The sequence below is a fragment of the Leptodactylus fuscus genome, chromosome 6 (assembly GCF_031893055.1).
Source record: "Leptodactylus fuscus isolate aLepFus1 chromosome 6, aLepFus1.hap2, whole genome shotgun sequence".
Taxonomy (NCBI): Eukaryota; Metazoa; Chordata; class Amphibia; order Anura; family Leptodactylidae; genus Leptodactylus; species Leptodactylus fuscus.
The window spans coordinates 35,524,337-35,542,903 of NC_134270.1; the positions used below are offsets into that span (position 1 = coordinate 35,524,337).

The 18,567-nt window shown below is 42.3% G+C and overlaps 1 protein-coding gene across 1 annotated transcript in view; it reads right to left on the reverse strand.

Moving 5' to 3' along the window:
• The window catches only part of LOC142210513 (nicotinamide N-methyltransferase-like), a 29,877-nt gene that overhangs the window by 6,458 nt on the left and 4,852 nt on the right, over positions 1-18,567 (reverse strand). Inside the window, exon 2 of the mRNA XM_075279717.1 lies at positions 178-385. Within this exon, the coding sequence (XP_075135818.1) occupies positions 178-328 (151 nt within the window). The 5' untranslated portion in view covers positions 329-385. The remainder of the gene's footprint in view (positions 1-177; positions 386-18,567) is intronic.

Consider the following 18,567-nt stretch of genomic DNA (forward strand, 5'->3'; position numbering starts at 1 on the left):
GCCCCAAACACTCGCTATAAACTATGACTACTTAAAGACCATTCCCTCTTATTCCCTTTCCATATCACAGTTGGCTAACACAACTAACACATTTAAGGTCATCCTATATGTGTAATACTTATACAATAGTTTTCCTGGCTAAACCTTTCAATGAATTGACATGACTGAATTACTTACCTTTAGTGAACGTTTCGTGTAGATTTTGTAAGACAAAATCTGTCCATTCTCCAATAAGACGACCCCCTTCTGCCGCATAACATGTCTGTAAGTAAGCTTTTGCGTTAAAATCATTGACGTAAGTTTTCTCAGTGTTAGAAGGGTCGGCCATGATATTCTGTCCTCAGGACTGTCCTCAGGTTCCCTCTTAGGTGTTTCAAAAATTTACCTGAAATAGTGATAATAACGTTTTACGACAAATAAATCATTTACATTATATCAATCAAATCGCATTTACGAAAAAGTGTCTCTTGCGACTATAATCCGTAGAAGGCTGCAACTATTGGATAGGCAGTGGTATGATACTGGATGGCCCGGCATGCCAGTGACTTCTAGGGTAGCCCCAGTTACAGGGGAAAATCATCGTAAGAAAGAAAACTATAAAGTGTCACCCCCCCCACCACCACCACCCGCCCACCTCCTTCCCAAGAGGATTTTCATGACCTCTAGGTGGACATGGCAGGCATTCAGACATTTTTTTTGCAGGGTTTACATACAGTACACAAAATGTTCAAGGCAAATGCAAGAATTGCAGGAATAAAGATGCCAAGCACAATAGTAAATTGAGTAACAATGTGACATTACTATGCAAAATAAAGCATTGCATAGCGTAGTATAACATAATAAAACATTTAAGATAAGTAATGGATATTCACCTAGCTGTCCTGGAGATGATCTGTCATAACCCCGTACCTCAGGTAGTGTAGTACGCGCTCCAAATATTTGCTCAGATGTGTTGGCTTATCCTTTAAATGTTAATAGTAAATGCCTTGGAGATCTCTGTGTTTTCCAATAAAGGCAGTGACTCAATCAGGAACATTGCCCAATCTTCATTAGCAATACTTCCGTGAAGAATACACATATAGCCAGGAGCGTTGCTATAATGTGTGCAGAGGTGTCAATCCCTAAATGGCACTGAAGCCTCACAAAGACCTCTTGGCAACATGAGAAAATACCAGCATTATAGTTTAGCATATGAAAATTGGAGTCTGTTGAATATTTTGCATTGGGGCCAAGGAGATTCAAGTAGTGTCATAGAACATAGGTATGCCCCTATAGAAACCACTGGTAAGGCCATACAGACTATTGTGCACAATTTTTGGCCCCGGTATATAAGACCAAATTGAACTAGAGAGAGTGCAGAGAAGGGCAACCAAAATTAATAGGGGAATGGGTGGATTGGAGCACATCAATACATTAATAAACTTGGGGTTATTCCGTTTAGAAAAAGACTTTCTAATGATCTTTTTACTCCTAGGCCAGTGACAGTGACAAGGGGACATCCTCTACGTCTGGAGGAAAGTTTCACCAGCACATAGAAGGGGATTCTTCACAATAAGAACAGCGAGGCTCTGGGACTCTCTGCTCCAGGAAGTGGTGATGGTGGATCCATCAAACAAGTTCAAAGAGGGACTGGATGCCTCTCTCGAAGAGAACAATATTATGGGTTATGGGTTCTAGGACTTTGTTAAGAACACGTTGAGCCAAGGGTTTTATACTGACTGCCAGATTGGAGTCGGGAAAGAATTTTTTCCCCTGAAATGGGCAATTGGCATGAGCCTCATGGGTTTTTTGCCTTCGTCTGGGTCAACACTGTAGGGGATTGTAGGGTTATAGTTGGACTTAAAGGGAGTCTATCATTGGCAAAGTGATTTTTAACTGAGCGTATATTTGCATAGCCTTTAGAAAGGCTATTCCAGACATATCTTTTAGTCATTAATCCTCCCAGCCTTTATTGATATGCTAATTAGCCACCACGGAGCACTGGATGTTCACTGGGCACTGTGTGATATGTGTAAACAGGGGGAGGTGAGAGCAGGGAAGGCTGATGAGTCATCATCATCATCAGCACCAGCCTTCCCTACTCTCATCTCCCCCTAGAGGCTGTAATTTTTCTGCAAAGTGGACGGAATTCTGGTTAATCCCATCCACACATTGCAGAAAAATATCTGTGATTCAAAAAACAACATGTTTTTGTAAATCACAAGGTGTCAATAATACCTACGGAAATGCTGGTGTTTTTCATATATGATTGAAGCAAAAAGTATGTAAGAGGAAAACTCTGTGGACTTTTTATGAAAAGTGCGGCAATGTGGTCGTGGTGTTTCCCACAGCGCTTTTTGGCTGTGGCCTGCTACATAGGGATTTAGCCTAACAGTGACATAAAAATGCAGTATATGCAAGCATTATTTCCTATAAGCTGCTGAATATATTGGTAAAACTGATTAATTCTTTTACCAAAATAACCACAGCGGGCCTTCAATGGAACTCTTCATTTAATTTACTAAAAGGCCTCATAGCTTAGGCTCAGAGAAAGCCAATGTCTTTTCAGCTCCTGTCTCTGGATCAGCGCCACACCTCTCATGAGACGACCTGAAGCGACCGCTTCAGGCGGCGCTATGCCGGGGCCCTGGGGGGGTTGGCATTTTTACTGAACTAAGCCAGTCCAGGACAAGCTCTGAAGACCGGACAGAGGACCAGACCAAGAAGAACAGGGAGCTGCAGGTAAGCGGACATCGGTGGGGGGGAGGGGGTTAAGCACTACAAAGCGTGGGGTCCAAAGATTGAAACAATTTTTGGACTACATGCTGTGTAGTCAGGGGTGAACCTAGCCTTTTTGCCGTAGGGGGGGGCGGGGATTGGGGAGGGGGCGGCGGGTGGTCAGGGGGTTGGGATTGGGGGGGCGGCTTTCTGTTGTCCGCCTCAGGTGGCAAAAAGGCTAGGTTCACCCCTGCTCTGGATGCAGAGAAGGTGTTTAACAGAGGTCATTGGACCTGTAAATTATAATCTAAGGGTCCATTCACACGGAGTAACGCCAGTGTTTTTGGTGCTTATTTTGTGCTTATTTTTACAGCCGTAAAAAGCAGTCTCCATTGAGTTCTATAGTAAAATGCTGGCGTTTTTTACGCCTGTATTATTACTTCCGTTATTTTATCTCCATAAAATAATGGACGTAAAAATACAGGCGTATAAACTGAATATTTATTTCTTACTAGCTGGTACCTGCGAATTCGTCTGCGGTGATTGTAGCAGTGGGTATATACAGGCGCGGGTAAGGTTTTCGTAGTGTGTATAAGGTATGGGATATGAAATGTAAGTTTGTATCTTGTTTTTTCTGTAATTCTGAGAATATGTGAGACTTTTGTGTTGCAGTTACTTTGTATTTGAGCTGCTATATATACAGTGTTGTGAGAAACTTTACATAGTGACTTTGGGACAGAGGTATTTGAAGTTAACCCTTTCCCGCCGATGGCATTTTTTGATTTTCGTTTTTGACTCCCCTCCTTCTAAACCCCATAACTTTTTTATTTCTCCGCTCCCAGAGCCATATGAGGTCTTAATTTTTGCGGGACAAATTTTTCTTCATGATGCCACCATTATTTATTGTATATAATGTACTGGGAAGCAGGGAAAAAATTCAGAATGGGGTGGATTTCGAGAAAAAATGCATTTCTGCGACTTTCTTATGGGCTTTGGTTTTACGGCGTTCACTGTGCAACCAAAATGACATGTCCCCTGTATTCTGTGTTTCGTTACGATTCCGGGGATACCAAACTTATATGGTTTTAGTTACATTTTGACCCCTTAAAAACAAATCCAAAACTGTTAAAAAAATTTTTTTTGAAAAGTCGCCATATTCCGACAGCCGTAACTTTTTTATACGTGCATGTACGGGGATGTATATGGCGTCTTTTTTTGCGGGACTGGGTGTACTTTGTAGTTCTACCATCTTCAGGAAATGTTATTGCTTTGATCACTTTTTATTCAAATTTTTATCAGAATCAAAAGAGTGAAAAAACGGCGGTTTGGCACTTTTGACCATTTTTCCCGCTACGGCGTTTAATGAACAGGAAAAATATTTGTATAGCTTTGTAGAGCGGGCGATTTTGGATGCGGGGATACCTAACATGTATGTGTTTCACAGTTTTTAACTACTTTTATATGTGTTCTAGGGAAAGGGGGGTGATTTGAATTTGTAATCCTTTTTTTTTGTTTGTTTTTAATATTTTTTTTACTTTTTTTAAACTTTTTTTTTTGCATTTATTAGACCGCCTAGGGGTATTGACATGGGTGGGCGGTGTCGCGGATTGTCAGAGCGGTGGGGGTTGGCAAACATGGCTGCTCCGGAGCGTTAAAGAGCGCCTCCTGGAGTATCGTTAAGGGGAGGGGCAAAGTGGTAAAGTATATGTATATGAGATTGTGTGGGGTTAGGGGATAGGCTGGAGAGGGCAATATGAATTTTGTGGCTTGCTATGGTCAAAACTGTGTGAGATTGCAGAGATGGTGGTGTGAGTTTGGGGTTTGTGGGGGTCCTGGGAAAAACATATGTGCGCTATTGTGACGAAAAGTAGCCTATTGCGCAATGGGGTGTATTAACTATGTTTGTGGAAAATTTCAGCCAAATCGGTCGAGCGGGTTTTGCGTGATTGACTAACAAACATCCGAACACACAAACCCACAAACATCCAAACTCACAAACTTTCACATTTATAATATTAATAGGAATACTATTTCACAACAGGTTGGCACAGGGACTGTATATATTACATAATGCTTTACAAAAAAAACTAAAACTTGTATTACTCCCTGGTGCTCCGATGTCTTCCAGCCCCTGCTACATGTGACTGCTGAGGCCGATCAATTTCCCTCGGACCATCTGCCCATCATAAGGGAGGGAGGGTGGGCAACGTTGGTGTCAGGCAGCTAGAGAGGATTAAATGTTGCCTGACGTAGCTTAAAAAGGGCCGGGCCGTACCAACTAAAGGCCCGCCCCTAGAACCAAAGGGGGGGAAACTATAATTATATGTGGGCTAAACCATTACCACTATGCTCCCACTCTCTGTATAATAATTGGCTGGGAGGATCATCAGGAGCATAAGGAACAGAGGGGAGGAGGAGGAAATTAATCCCTCACTACCTTTCCCCTGCAGTCCCTGGCATCCTCCCTATCCGCTGCGGTGCCTACCTATAACACACAGAAAATACATGCGAGTTAGACCTGAAATCTGTGTCAGTTCCTGACTGGCATGGATGTAATTTATGGTGCGTTACAGCTTCCATGGAGTGCCAGAATTTTTAATATCCTCTTATTAATTCGGGCTCATTTGAGCCGACATAGTAAGAGGGACCTGTGTACTTTAGTACAGAGATCCATGTGCATGCATGGACAAATCTCCCATATGAGGTTACTATAGGTGGTCTGCAGCAGTCTCAGTTAGAGACCCTAGGGAAGCAACTACTGCCATCCTCACCCCTGCAGCTCATGTTACCATAAGTTTGGTAGATAGTTTCTTCTAAAGGAATTAACTTTGGATCCTGTCCTATAATAAATTGAGATGGGACCCTACCATATGACAAGAGTAACTTAGGACATAGAGAACCTATATAGTAGTGATGGCGAACCTTTTAGAGACCAAGTGCCCAAACTGTGCCCACTAAATTATCGTGAAGTGTCAACACAGCAATCTGAACTTAATACTGTGCGGATCCACAATTGCGGACAGTTACGGACCACAAATTACAGTCATGTGAATGGGGCTTTACAGAGCTTTCAATAATACAAACAACTTTGTACTGAAATGTAAAGCCCTCTACATTTAGTACTTTGAACAAATGTTCACTAATTACATCGCACAGGATCTGTATTATAGTGACCGTGCAATGTTCTTACATCCTGCACTAATATTACGTCTGCTATAAAACAGATACTGTGTGATATAAATAGTGAGGGGACCCCAGACAGTATTATATACTCCACAGTAGGCCCACCAGACAGTATTATATGCTCCGCAGTGGTCCCCCCTACAGTATTATATACGCCACAGTAGGCCCACCACACAGTATTATATTTTCCACAGTACCCCCCACAGTGTTATACGCTCCACAGTGGCACCCACACACAGTATTATATGCCCACACTGGCCCCCACACAGTATTATTTACTCCACAGTGGCCCCCACACAGTATTATATGCCCACACTGGCCCCCACACAGTATTATGTGCTGATAGTGGCCCCAACACAGTATTATATGCCCACACTGGCCCCCACACAGTATTATATGCCCACACTGGCCCCCACACAGTATTATATGCTGATAGTGGCCCCAACACAGTATTATATGCCCACACTGGCCCCCACAAAGTATTATATGCCCACACTGGCCCCCACACAGTATTATGTGCTGATAGTGGCCCCCACACAGTATTATATGCCCACACTGGCCCCCAAACAGTATTATATACTCCACAGTGGCCTCCACACAGTATTATATACTGATAGTGGCCCCCACACAGTATTACGTGCTCCACACTGGCCCCCACACAGTATTATGTGCTGATAGTGGCCCCCACACAGTATTATGTGCTGATAGTGGCCCCCACACAGTATTATATACTCCACAGTGGCACCCACACAGTATTATGTGCTGATAGTGGCCCCACACAGTATTGTATGCTGATAGTGGCCCCAACACAGTATTATATGCCCACACTGGCCCGCACACAGTATTATATACTCCACTGTGGCCCCCACACAGTATTATATGATCACAGTGGCCCCCACACAGCATTAAATGCCCACACTGGCCCCCACATAGTATTATGTGCTGATAGTGGCCCCCACACAGTATTATATGCTCACAGTGGCCCCCATACAGCATTATATGCCCACACTGGCCCCCACACAGTATTATATCAAAGTGGCCCCACACAGTATTATATGGAACGTAAACACCGCAATTTGCCCGCGGCGGAAACTCTGCGGGAAAAATCGCAGCGTTTTACAGTGTAAGCAAAGGGGATGGGATGGGGAGGGGATGTGGACACACTGCGATTTTCAAAACCGTTGCGGTATAGAAAATCGCAGCATGTCAATTATATCTACGGAAACGCCGGCGGCTTTCCCATAGATATAATTGTAAAAGAAAGTCCACGGAGAAAAACTCTGCAAACTTTCTGTTGAAAGCGTTGTGGAAAGAACCGCAATGCGTTCACGCTGCGATTCTTTCCACAGCGCTTTAGCGCTGCGATTACGGCCTGTGGGGCCGTAGCCTTAGACAGTTTTTTGGTGCAAAGGATTCTGGCGCATTTTGCTTGATAAATCTCCCCCGGTGTGTTTATGGAAACCTTAAACATATACAGTATATCCACATATCTATACCATAAGTGCTGAGTACATGAGAGCTGCATAGACTTCAATAGAGAGGGCGATGTGTAATAACCTCACAAATAGAAACAGCAGCTAACATGAATCATAGACAGGTTCGCAGGATGCCTGTTCTCCTTGTAGACGAAACCAACATTTATGGCATAAATATCCCTCTTCTATACCCTGGGCACAGCATGTCTTGCCTTTCTGGTGGTAGCTTGGGTGTATCATAGATGGCAGCCTGTATTGAGCTATTTCTCCATAGTAGAGAAGACTCTGCATTGGAACTAGTTTATGTAATGTCCCAGTCCTGCTCGTCCAATTCCCTTTAATAGTCCTTGCAGACCGAGATGGTATGGACATTTGCATATAAGGTAAAGCGGTTCCTCCCCCTTCATTCCTTCTATATATTTACCAGTATTTCTATTTCACCATAGCCAGCACACCTGGGGGTCTATTAATGCGCCATCATGTAGATGTTTTGTGAACTACACCTGCCTATACTTCCCATTGTAATTTATGTTGCCAATGTAAAGGAGTGTCCAGTATGATCAGGTGACCTTCAGGACCAATCAAGCTCCCTTGACTGGCCTGGAGGAGGAGCAGTTACAGCCTCTCCAGAGGGGGTTGGGAACCCTTTGTCTTGGTCTTTTGTGTGAAGACAAGACATGTGGAGCTAAAAATGGCAGCCAAGCACCAGGGGACTTCAAACAGAGATGTCTTTTCCTCTGTCCTCAAGATCCTCCTCAGAGAGTGTTTTCCTCTGAATTTCCAAGTCTACAATTACTAAAGGATACGGACGTGGTTATCCATACATCTGGGACCTCTACAAGTATCTCTCTATTCAAGTAAGTCTTTGGGACAAATCTATATTTAAGAAGCCCACTGCTAGTCTGGCAGAATTTGAGGGTATCCCGCTGTCGATACCCCTATTTCCTCTCCTACATACGTGTACCCAGTTTGTTGAGGACTAACCCCCTGGATACAGGCCATCTTTACAAGTATATACAAGTTGAACTACCCAAGCAACTACTAATTAATCAAGCCGAAAGTATTCCTGCTCCAAGCTCCATCACTTGCTTGACTGGACACTACCTACAAAGATCGCTGTATTACATGTGAAGAATTACTCCATATGTACATTTGTATTATCTTGTCCTGCTAGTAAAAGAGCAACGACTACTCCCGAGACCTGGTTGTCTGTTGCCATTGTCAGGTACCACGTGGGGGTGGGTAGTCGGGGACATCAAAAAGGAGATTTTGTGCACATTAGGGACCCCTAAACGCCGGCCACATCTGATATATTACCCGTGATACCAGCCCTAGCCCTCCTGAGTGTTACATCGCCTTCATCTGTTCGTGACGCCACAAAAAGAAAATAGCCATGTTTTTTTATCCCAGACAACCCTGTTAACACAGCCTATGCTGCTTCTTGGTCTGTTGGAGTTGGGACTCTACACTGTAACCTTCTGGAAACTGTGCTAGTCTACTGTCCATTAAGGGTGGGTTCACACCTGCACCCGGTGTCTGCTTTGCAGGTTTCCGTCTTGTGCGTGAGAAACTGGACAGGAGACGGAAACTGGCAGTCAATTTTCAAACCCATTCACTTGAATGAGTTTGCAAAGTGTCCACCCATGAGTGTCTTCTGACTTTCCGCAGCGAAACCGTTTTTTTAACCAGACACAAAGTTGGACATGCAGGACTTTGAGTCTGGTTAAAAAAAAAAAAACATTTTCTCTCACGGGCGGACACTGACTGATGGGTTTCCATCGCCTGTCCAGTCATTGTCCTTGTTGTCAGAGACCCTGATCACGTGACTCTAACATGTGACTCGCTCGGCTCTTAGTTACAATATTCTGAAAAAGATTTGGTTATACTTTTGCACCACAAGGTCCGTGACAGTATATTTATCATTACTTTTTAATTATGGGGTCCTGATTGAGCTCAGTGGTGACCGTCATGGAAATTTAGGTTAGTAATTTAATATTTTCTTTTACGAATGAATTTTGAGTAGTAAGGGCTCGTTCACATCTGCGCCCGAGGTGATCAGAGGTGTTGGGAAGATGGATACAGGGCATATCCTAGAAGAAAACCTGTTGGAGGCTGCAAAAGACTTGAGACTGGGAAGGAGATGGGAAGGAGATTCATCTTCCAGCAAGACAATGACCCTAAACCTACAGCCAGATCTACAGTGGAATGGTTTAGATCAAAGAATATCCATGTGTTAGAATGGCCCGGTCACAATCCAGTCCTAAATCCCATTGAACATCTGTGGCAAGTCATGAAAGTTGCTGTTCACAGACGTCTCCATCCAATATGGCTGAACTTGAGTTATATTGCCATGAAGAATGGGCATAAATCTCAGTCTCTAGATGCGCAAAGCTGGTAGAGACAGACCCCAAAAGACTTGCAGCTGTAATTGCAGTGAAAGGTGGCTCTACATAGTATTGATATAGGGAGGGGGGGGGGGGGGGCTAAATAATTTTGCATGTCACACTTTTCAGCATTTTATTTGATTAAAATTTTGAAAACCATGTATCATTTTTCTTCTACGTCACAATTATCTGCTACTTTATGTTGGTCTATCCATTAAAATCTAAATAATATACATTTACTGTGTATTATCCTCTATCTGTATTACTATGCTGCTGTAACATGCTGAAATTTCCCCACTGTGGGACTATTAAAGGATTATCTTATCTTATCTTAAGTTTGTGGTTATAAGGTGACAAAATGTGAAAAAAATTCAAGGGGTATAAATACTTTTGTAAGGCACTCTATCTATATCTATCTATCTATCTATCTATCTATCTATCTATCTATCTATCTATCTATCTATCTTGTATCTATCTATCTCTTATCTATCTATCTATCTCCTATCTATCTATCTATCTATCTATCTATCTATCTATCTATATCTCATATCTATCTATCTATCTATCTATCTATCTATCTCATATCTATCTATCTGCTATCTATCTATCATCTATCTATCTATCTATCTATATCTCATATCTATCATCTATCTATCTATCTATCTATCTATCTATCTATCTATCTATCTATCTTTCCTATCTATCTATCTATCTATCTATCTATCTATCTATCTATCTATCTATCTATCTATCTATCTATCTATCTATCTTTCCTATCTATCTATCTATCTATCTATCTATCTATCTATCTATCTATCTTTCCTATCTATCTATCTATCTATCTATCTATATTTTCTATCTATCTATCTATCTATCTATCTATCTATCTATCTATCTATCTTCTATCTATCTATCTATCTATCTATCTCTATCTATATCTCATATCTATGTCCTATCTATCTATCTATCTATCTATCTATCTATCTATCTATCTATCTATCTATCTCCTATCTATCTATCTATCTATCTATCTGTCTTCCTGATTTTGATGGCCAAGTGTCATCAATTTTTCATCTGTCTTTAAAAAAAAAATCGGATGAATTTCATTGATGTTTATTTTCTGACCAAAATCACTGATCTGTATTTATCAGACGTAAAATGGACATCAATGCATTTTACAATCGAGAAAAAAATGACTCATTGATTTATATTGGGCCTGTGTGTCTGTGACAATGAACAAATACAGAAAATTTCAGTTTTTCTGAAGGCCGTGAAAAACAGTCTGTCAAAAAATTGGACATCAAATCAAATCAAAAAAATGCTTTATTGGCACGTCCGAATAGGTATTTGGCATTGCCAAAGCTAGTAAAGTGGGTGGGTGGGGGGGGGGAGTTGGGTTGGGTGGGTGGTGGGTATGGGGGGGGGGGTTCGGTTATAACAGTCCATGGAGTCTCATCTTCCTCTTCGTTGGTGACTGCTATATGGGGAGGTGGGGGTGGGGGTGGGTGGGGCGGGTGTTTTGGGATAAATATAACAGTCCATGGAGTCTCATCTTCCTCTTGTTTGGTGACAGCTGGACACGTATTGGGCAGCGATCTCCACAGTGGCCTCTTCTTCTCCCAGTAGGATGTAGAGTTTCCTCTTCTCATCTGCAGATATGAAGTCTGGGATGTGGGCAGAGAGTCTTTGGTAGTAGACGGCCCTCATAGCTGAGTATTTGGTGCAGTGTAGCAGGAAGTGGGTCTCGTCTTCTAGGGCCCCCTGGTCACAGTGCTGGCACAGTCTCTTCTCCCGTGGCTTGTACGTCTGTCTGTATCGCCCCGTCTCTATCTCTAGGTTGTGGGCGCTCAGTCTGTATCGGCTCAGGGTCTGTCTGTGCTTGGGGTGGCGTATTCTCTCCAGGTAGGTGGCCATGGTGTAGTCCCTTTGTAGGGATTGGTACACGGTGAGTTTCTTGGAGTTATTTATTTCGTTTCTCCATTCTTCAATGTACCGCTCTCTGTTTGCCTCTGTGGTCGCCTTTATTTCGGCCTTGGTTATCATCTGTTGGAGTTTTTGGTTTGGTGGTTGGCTGCTGTTTGGTTGTTGAATGTCTGGTTTGCTCAGGTGGCTTAGCCATGCTTGGTGGTGGTAGGAGTCAGGCTTGCTCCCCTGGATGTGTGCCTGGAAAGCTAGCGCCCTCTTCTGTATGGTGAGCCATAGGGGGAGTCTACCTAGCTCTGCCCTGCAGGCTATGTTGGTGGTGTTGCGATGGACATGTAGCAGGTATTTGCAGAACTCCAGGTGGAAGTTCTCTGTTGGGCTGGAATCCCACCTTGACTGGTCTGGGTAGGTGGCTGGGCCCCAAACCTCACTGCCATAGAGAAGGATCGGGGAGATGACAGCGTCAAATATCTTCATCCAGACCCTCACCGGTGGTTTGAGGTGGTACAGTTGTCTTCTGATGGCGTAGAAGGTTCTGCAGGCTTTTGCTTTCAGGGTTTCTATTGCTGCTTTGAAGCTTCCTGATTGGCTGAGCTCCAGCCCCAGGTAGGTGTAGCTGTTGGTTTTCTCCAGTGTGGAGCCGTTCAGTGTGAATTGTGAGGTGGTGGAGGCTTTATTGTGGCCCTTCTTCTGGAATACCATGATTTTGGTCTTCTTCTGGTTGATGGGTAGGGCCCATGTGGTGCTGAATTTTTCCAGCACTGACAGGCTTTCTTGGAGGTCTTTCTCGGTGGGGGCCAGGAGTAGGAGGTCATCGGCGTATAGCAGGAACTTCACCTCTCGATTGTTCAGGGTGAGGCCTGGGGTTGGTGAGGCCTCCAGGGCTGTAGCCAGTTCATTGATATAGATGTTGAAGAGCGTTGGGCTCAGGCTACAGCCTTGTCTGACATGTCAATGAATAAATAAATGTGTTCATAAATGACCGTGTAATAGCTGCTACAGAAACAACCGTCACAGAACCATTTTTCACTGCCATGTGAATAAGGCCTAAGACTTCCACCACCTTACGCTGGGTCCCCATCTTGAGAAAAATGCTGCATTTTGTCCGCGAGCAGAAATGGCAGCAGCAAAAAAAACCACGTTTTACAGTACCTGCAAAGTGGTTGGGATTCTGGCTAATCCCATCCGCGCATTTCAGAAAAAAATCCATAGAAGACATGCTGCAATTTAAAAAAAACTTGCATTTTTGTAAAATGCGGCATGTCAATTATACCTACGGAAATGGTGGTATTTTCCATATAGGTATAATAGAATCAGAAAGTCAGAGGAAAACATTCTGTGAAAAGTGTTGCGGACAAAACCGCAATGTGTTTCTGCTGTGGAGTAAGTCCTCGTTCACATCAAAAACCCCAAAAACAAACAGAGTTTTTTTCAGATTAGCACAAGCTGTAAAACTGTTAATTTGGTGAACAAAAAAAAACTCCCTTAAGGCTAAGACCCCACTTTGTGGAAACGCTGCTTTTTTTGTTGAAGATTTTGCTGCAGTTTTTTGAGCCAAAACCAGAAGTGGATTGAGCAGAAGGGAGAAGTGTAATAACTTTCTCTTTATTTCCCATTCCTTATGCAGCCATTCTTGCCTTTGGTTCAAAAAACGCTGCAAAATTTGCAACAAAAAAGCTGCGTTTCTGCAACATGGGGCCTAAATGATGAAAGTTTTTTTCAGATTAGCGCAGGTTGCAAGGCTGTTTATTGAATTAGCAACAAAAACAAGGCAAAAAAAAAAAGAAAAATAGTCCAGCACTCTTCAATTTAGGTTTGCTAAAACATAACTTTTACTTGAAAAAAAAAAAACTTTATCCGAACAGGTAATAAATAAGCTGTTACCCATCTCGTGGTAAAACATAACATAAGGTTAAATCCCCTACAAGCTGTCATAATTAAATCCTATAAAAATATGGCATAATCTGAATTCCAAACCAAGAACTATCATACAGAGATCCGTGCAGGTTATGGAATATAAACACATGATCAAAGTTAACTATATCCAAAAAATAAATACATGTATGACATCATGTTATAAGATAAGATAATCCTTTAATAGTCCCACAATGGGGAAATTTCAGTGATACAGTTTCATAGATGGTACAGTAGTATATAACAAGAGAGAAAACACATACAAGCTCATGGCAGAAAAATCCTAGGAATCATAGCAGCTAAAAAGAAAGAAACACAGACACACTGCAGGATCATTTAGTTCTCTGTGCGGAGTGATGTTGATAATATAGCCGAATGTGGTTGGAGGACATGAGGAGGGGGGATCACAGCATGTAGATATAAAAGGGAGAAACGTTTTTGCAGAGGTGGGGGACATAGGTAGCTATCATGATAACATGTGGCAGTTCCTTTGGTAGGTAGTGAGATCTCCTGCTCACAGCTGATAGTTTGGTATCTTGTATCAGCGCTATTGTCCATTAACCACAAAAAAAATGCCCCAAATGTCCTTCATCACAAGCCCTCCTCCTCCTCCTCCTTTCTTCTTACCACTGTGTTCTACTGCCCAAAGAGGTCTGAAGCCATCCAGATATATATGGTGCTGCTCTGTTGCCAAGCTTCCATAGCTCCTGGGGTAGGTGGGTGATGGTAGGTTCCCAGGTTGTAACAGAGTCCCACGTGTCCACAGTAAAAGAAAGAAATACCAGTCAGCTGTAGCATATTCACACATCAGCAACAGACACCAAAAATCATCTCCTTGAAAGAAGAAGTCCACACTTCCATGCAGGTTTCTCCTCCATGCCGCATGGTGACCATGCTGTCCTTAGCTCCTGGGGGGATGGTAACAGGCACATGTGCACACAGGAAAACTCCAGCTGAATCAGGTCTTGAGTCTTGTCCATGTTTTAACAATAGAAACAAAAGGAAAAAAAGTACTCCACAGGGTCTTCCATTCGATTTATAGTGGCTAATTCATAGTGCTAGTTTGCTTGGTTACAGGATTCTTGAAGATACAGACAAAAAGAGTGAAAAGGAAAGATAAAGTTTGCTCCCAGCTTGGAGCTCTGTATCGAGGCAGCCACTCAATGCGGCGCCATCTTGGAAAAAAAAAGATAATTATAAAATGAATGGTGAGATCATATGATCTAAGACACTCTCTGCAGCATCATGTAATGTGAATCATTATGTGATGTGAATCACCGAGCTATATCAAAAAATACACTATTATTGTCATGAACTCCATGACAGTCACGAGATGGGCAACAGCTTATTTATTACCTGTTTGTATAAGCTGTTAATAACTCATTCATTACCATATTCATTTGGTTGCTTAATGATCCTGATCCGATCATGTGATTACATCATGGAAATTATTTATTTAAAAAATCTGTTTATACAAATCTAATGTGCATATCCCTGTGTGCTTTATTTATTTATTTTTTCTGATACTTTGATACTGATGAGACATAGTGTCTATTCAGTCAAACAGCAGTTTCTTGTTTATCTCATGTATTTCCATGCAATTCCAGGTATCATTATATGTATTACATATTGAGCATATTGTATTAAGGGTGTATTTACAATTTATGTTCAGGTATATGTTTTTTGTGAACATATGTTTTACAATTTTGGTTTTTATGTGTGTTGCATTTATATTCATGGAAATTGTTTTGGTTTTATATGTTTGAAACCGGGGCCAGGTGTCTTCAGTCAATTTGAATTAATGATTATTTAAACCAGCGTTGCCCGTTCATTTACTATCGCTACGACTTAGAGACAGGAGTCTCGAAACGCATCAGTTGTTTTCTGCCATGTAACGTGGTTCGGTTTGTCTTTTTGTTGTTTTTCTATGTTTATGTTCGGCATGTGCATTCATTTTTTATGATCAATATGTTTTTGTACTGTGTCCAGACAAGTGTTGTTTTTTTTTTTGTTTTTTTTTTAAATTTCAATTAAAAACAATGTTTTAGCAAAACTAAATTGAAGGGTGCTGGACTAGTTTTCCTTTTTTTTTTGCCTTGTTTGTGTTTGTCCCAGTCCGGGGGACTAGTTCATGCACCCCCTTTTTCTAAATGATACTATTTATAATGATGGCTTGGCTGTGAGCTCACGTTACATTGTTGAGCAACAAAAACTCTTAACAGATTTTTATTTTTTTTTTGATTAGTACAGGCTGTGACACTGTATATCTGTATATCTATCTATATATCTTTAAAAAAAAAAAAAACCTTGAGAAAACATTTTTTACTAATAGGAGACTCTGTGAACAGTCACAGACACTCTCATGGGTAAGAGGTGCATGCCTTGAAACGTGTAGGTCTTGTTCCATCTGGTGCTTCGCATAAATGCACACATTACTCTAATATCATGTAAGTTTTTCTTTTTTCATTAATTTTTCTTTTCCTTCTGTATCTGGTGATTTTTTCCTTTTTTATGGTTTTGAAATTAAAAGTTATTGGTTGTGCTGAAATGTTACTATTGGGTCTTGGCCTCAGTGTCTATTTGAGCTTGCTTTGTGTCTTGGAGGATGCGAGCTTCAGGTGTGTGTTATTGTCAGTAACCTATCAGGTCTTTCTGGGGTCTGTATAAGGCTGACTGCTGGCTTCAGTCTTTGCCGGTTTTCATGTTTACCTGCTAGGATTCTTGGCCCAGTCTAGAAGGAGAGTTTTGTTGGAGTGGTAAGGCTTCTGGAGCTGAATTGGAAGTGGTGTGAGTTGTGTTCTGTGTGAGCCTGTCACTGTTTGGTATTAGTGTGTTTCTGTTTTGGGTTCCAGGCTTGTTTTGCCCCTGTCCTGTGATACCCTTTCCTCACTACTTCATTCCTCCTCTCCTCAGTTCTTGTTGGGTATTGTGGTCGTGCTTCACCTGTTAGTTCTCCAGCATGTCCCATCCTAGTTAGAATTGTTTGCAGCTGCACTTTTCCTTTTGCTAGGGGTGACCGCATCTAGTTTGCCAGTCCCTAGCCTCTTTTAGCTCTCATCCTACCTGTTTGTTAGGTCTTCGTGTTTAGAGAGCCAGTAGTTGTCAGGACCGAGATTAGCTCGGGAACAGCTGACCAACACCCTCAGGCAGGGCCTAGTCAGCCATTATAGCGCTAGGGACAGCTTATGCTTGGTTCACACATCAGTATGCCATCCGTCCATCCATTTGAATTCAGTTTGACACTTTAAAACGGACTGATGCACATACTGATTGTATACTGAAACCTTTTTATGCTGATAGCAAAAGCTGTCCATCCCCAAGAGGACAGATAAGGGGATTAAAAGTAGAAAATTGTAAACAGAGTAGAGATAAGGACATTTATTATATGAGATAAGGACATTTATTATATCTCCTTATCTCTACTCTGTTTACAATTCCTTTTAATCCCCTTATCTGTCCTCTTGGGGATGGACAGCGTTTTCTATCAGCATAAAAAGGTGTCAGTATACAATCAGTATGTGCATCAGTCCGTTTTAAAGTGTCAAAGGGACGGACGGATGGCATACTGATGTGTGAACCAAGCATTACTTACCCCGTTTCCTTAGTAGTGCAAGCAGCATTCAGTATCACGGTTGTCGGGTATCTACATAACCGTGATAGAAATGTCTGGGATTGTACAAGGCTTCTCTGCGTTCTTCATCAGGATCTCACATGGAGGAGACAGATTATTCATATGTGCCCGGCAGTTTCATCTCAAATTACCCTCGAAGAATGAATAATTAACTATCTTACAAGTTGTTCTGTAACCTATCATGTTCAAGGTTCTGAATGTTTGGTCACAGTTTAGAAACTTGTAGAAACATATTTGCCAGAATTCTGAGTAAACATAATTTATGTGCTTCTGTTTTATATTATATCACGTGTTTGTTTCAGCGAATCAGAAGAAAAAAAACAAATAATATTTCACTATTAAAGTCAAGTCCTAAACTAATTTGCTAATAATTATACAGTGACCGGGGAAAGAAGAGGAGCAGAGGTAAGAGATACTGATTCATGGTGATAGATAGATACTAGATAGATAGATAGATAGATAGATAGATAGATAGATAGATAGATAGATACAGGGTTGGACTGGTGAATCCTCCAGTCGGCCCCGAACCTGACCATCGGGCTCCTAACCATCCCAAAGAGGCCTCTGTACCAATCGCTGGGGGTGTGTGAGACCACTAGCAGGGGTATGGTCTTCTGCTCCCTGTGCTGTACACTGCCATCATGTAGCAGGAGCTCTGCTGCCCCTCCCCCACACAGATCGGAGTGTGCAGGGGGAAGTCTGCCAGCTGCTGCAATGAAGCAGAGCTCTCACCCCTGCCAGACAGGACAGCTACACATGAACCTCCTCCATACCCAGTGCACCCAGCCACTTTTTGGGTAAAATATGTATATTTAATGTGTGTATATTTGTGTAAAGTGTCTGATCTACTGTGTGAGTCCTGTATGTTCGTAGATAGGTGTGTGTGTGTATGTATGTATATTGTATTTGAATGTATGTGTGTAAATCATACCTCCCAACAGTCCCGATTTCCGCGGGACATTCTCGATTTCGGTGACGTGTCCTGCGGTCCCGGTTGGAGGGAGGTATGTCCCGATTTCAACTCAGATCTGCGTCTGGAGAACGCAGATCTGAGTTGAATACATACGCGACTAAAGCAAGGAGCTGTCACAGCTCAGCTCCTTGCTTTGCCGAGGTGCTCCGGCTAGTGGCTGTGTAGGCGCGATGTGATGATGTCACATCGCACCTACAACAGTATTAGCGACACTGCGGAGAGAGCGGCAGGGGAGCGAGGAAAAGGTGAGTTTAATGTGTGTGCACATTGAGGTGGAACATGAAAGTGGGGCAGATGAAGGGGGGGATGGCATGACACTGGGGGAAGAGATGGGGGGGACATCAATCTGGGGGCAGAGATGGGGGACATGAATCTGGGGGCAGAGAT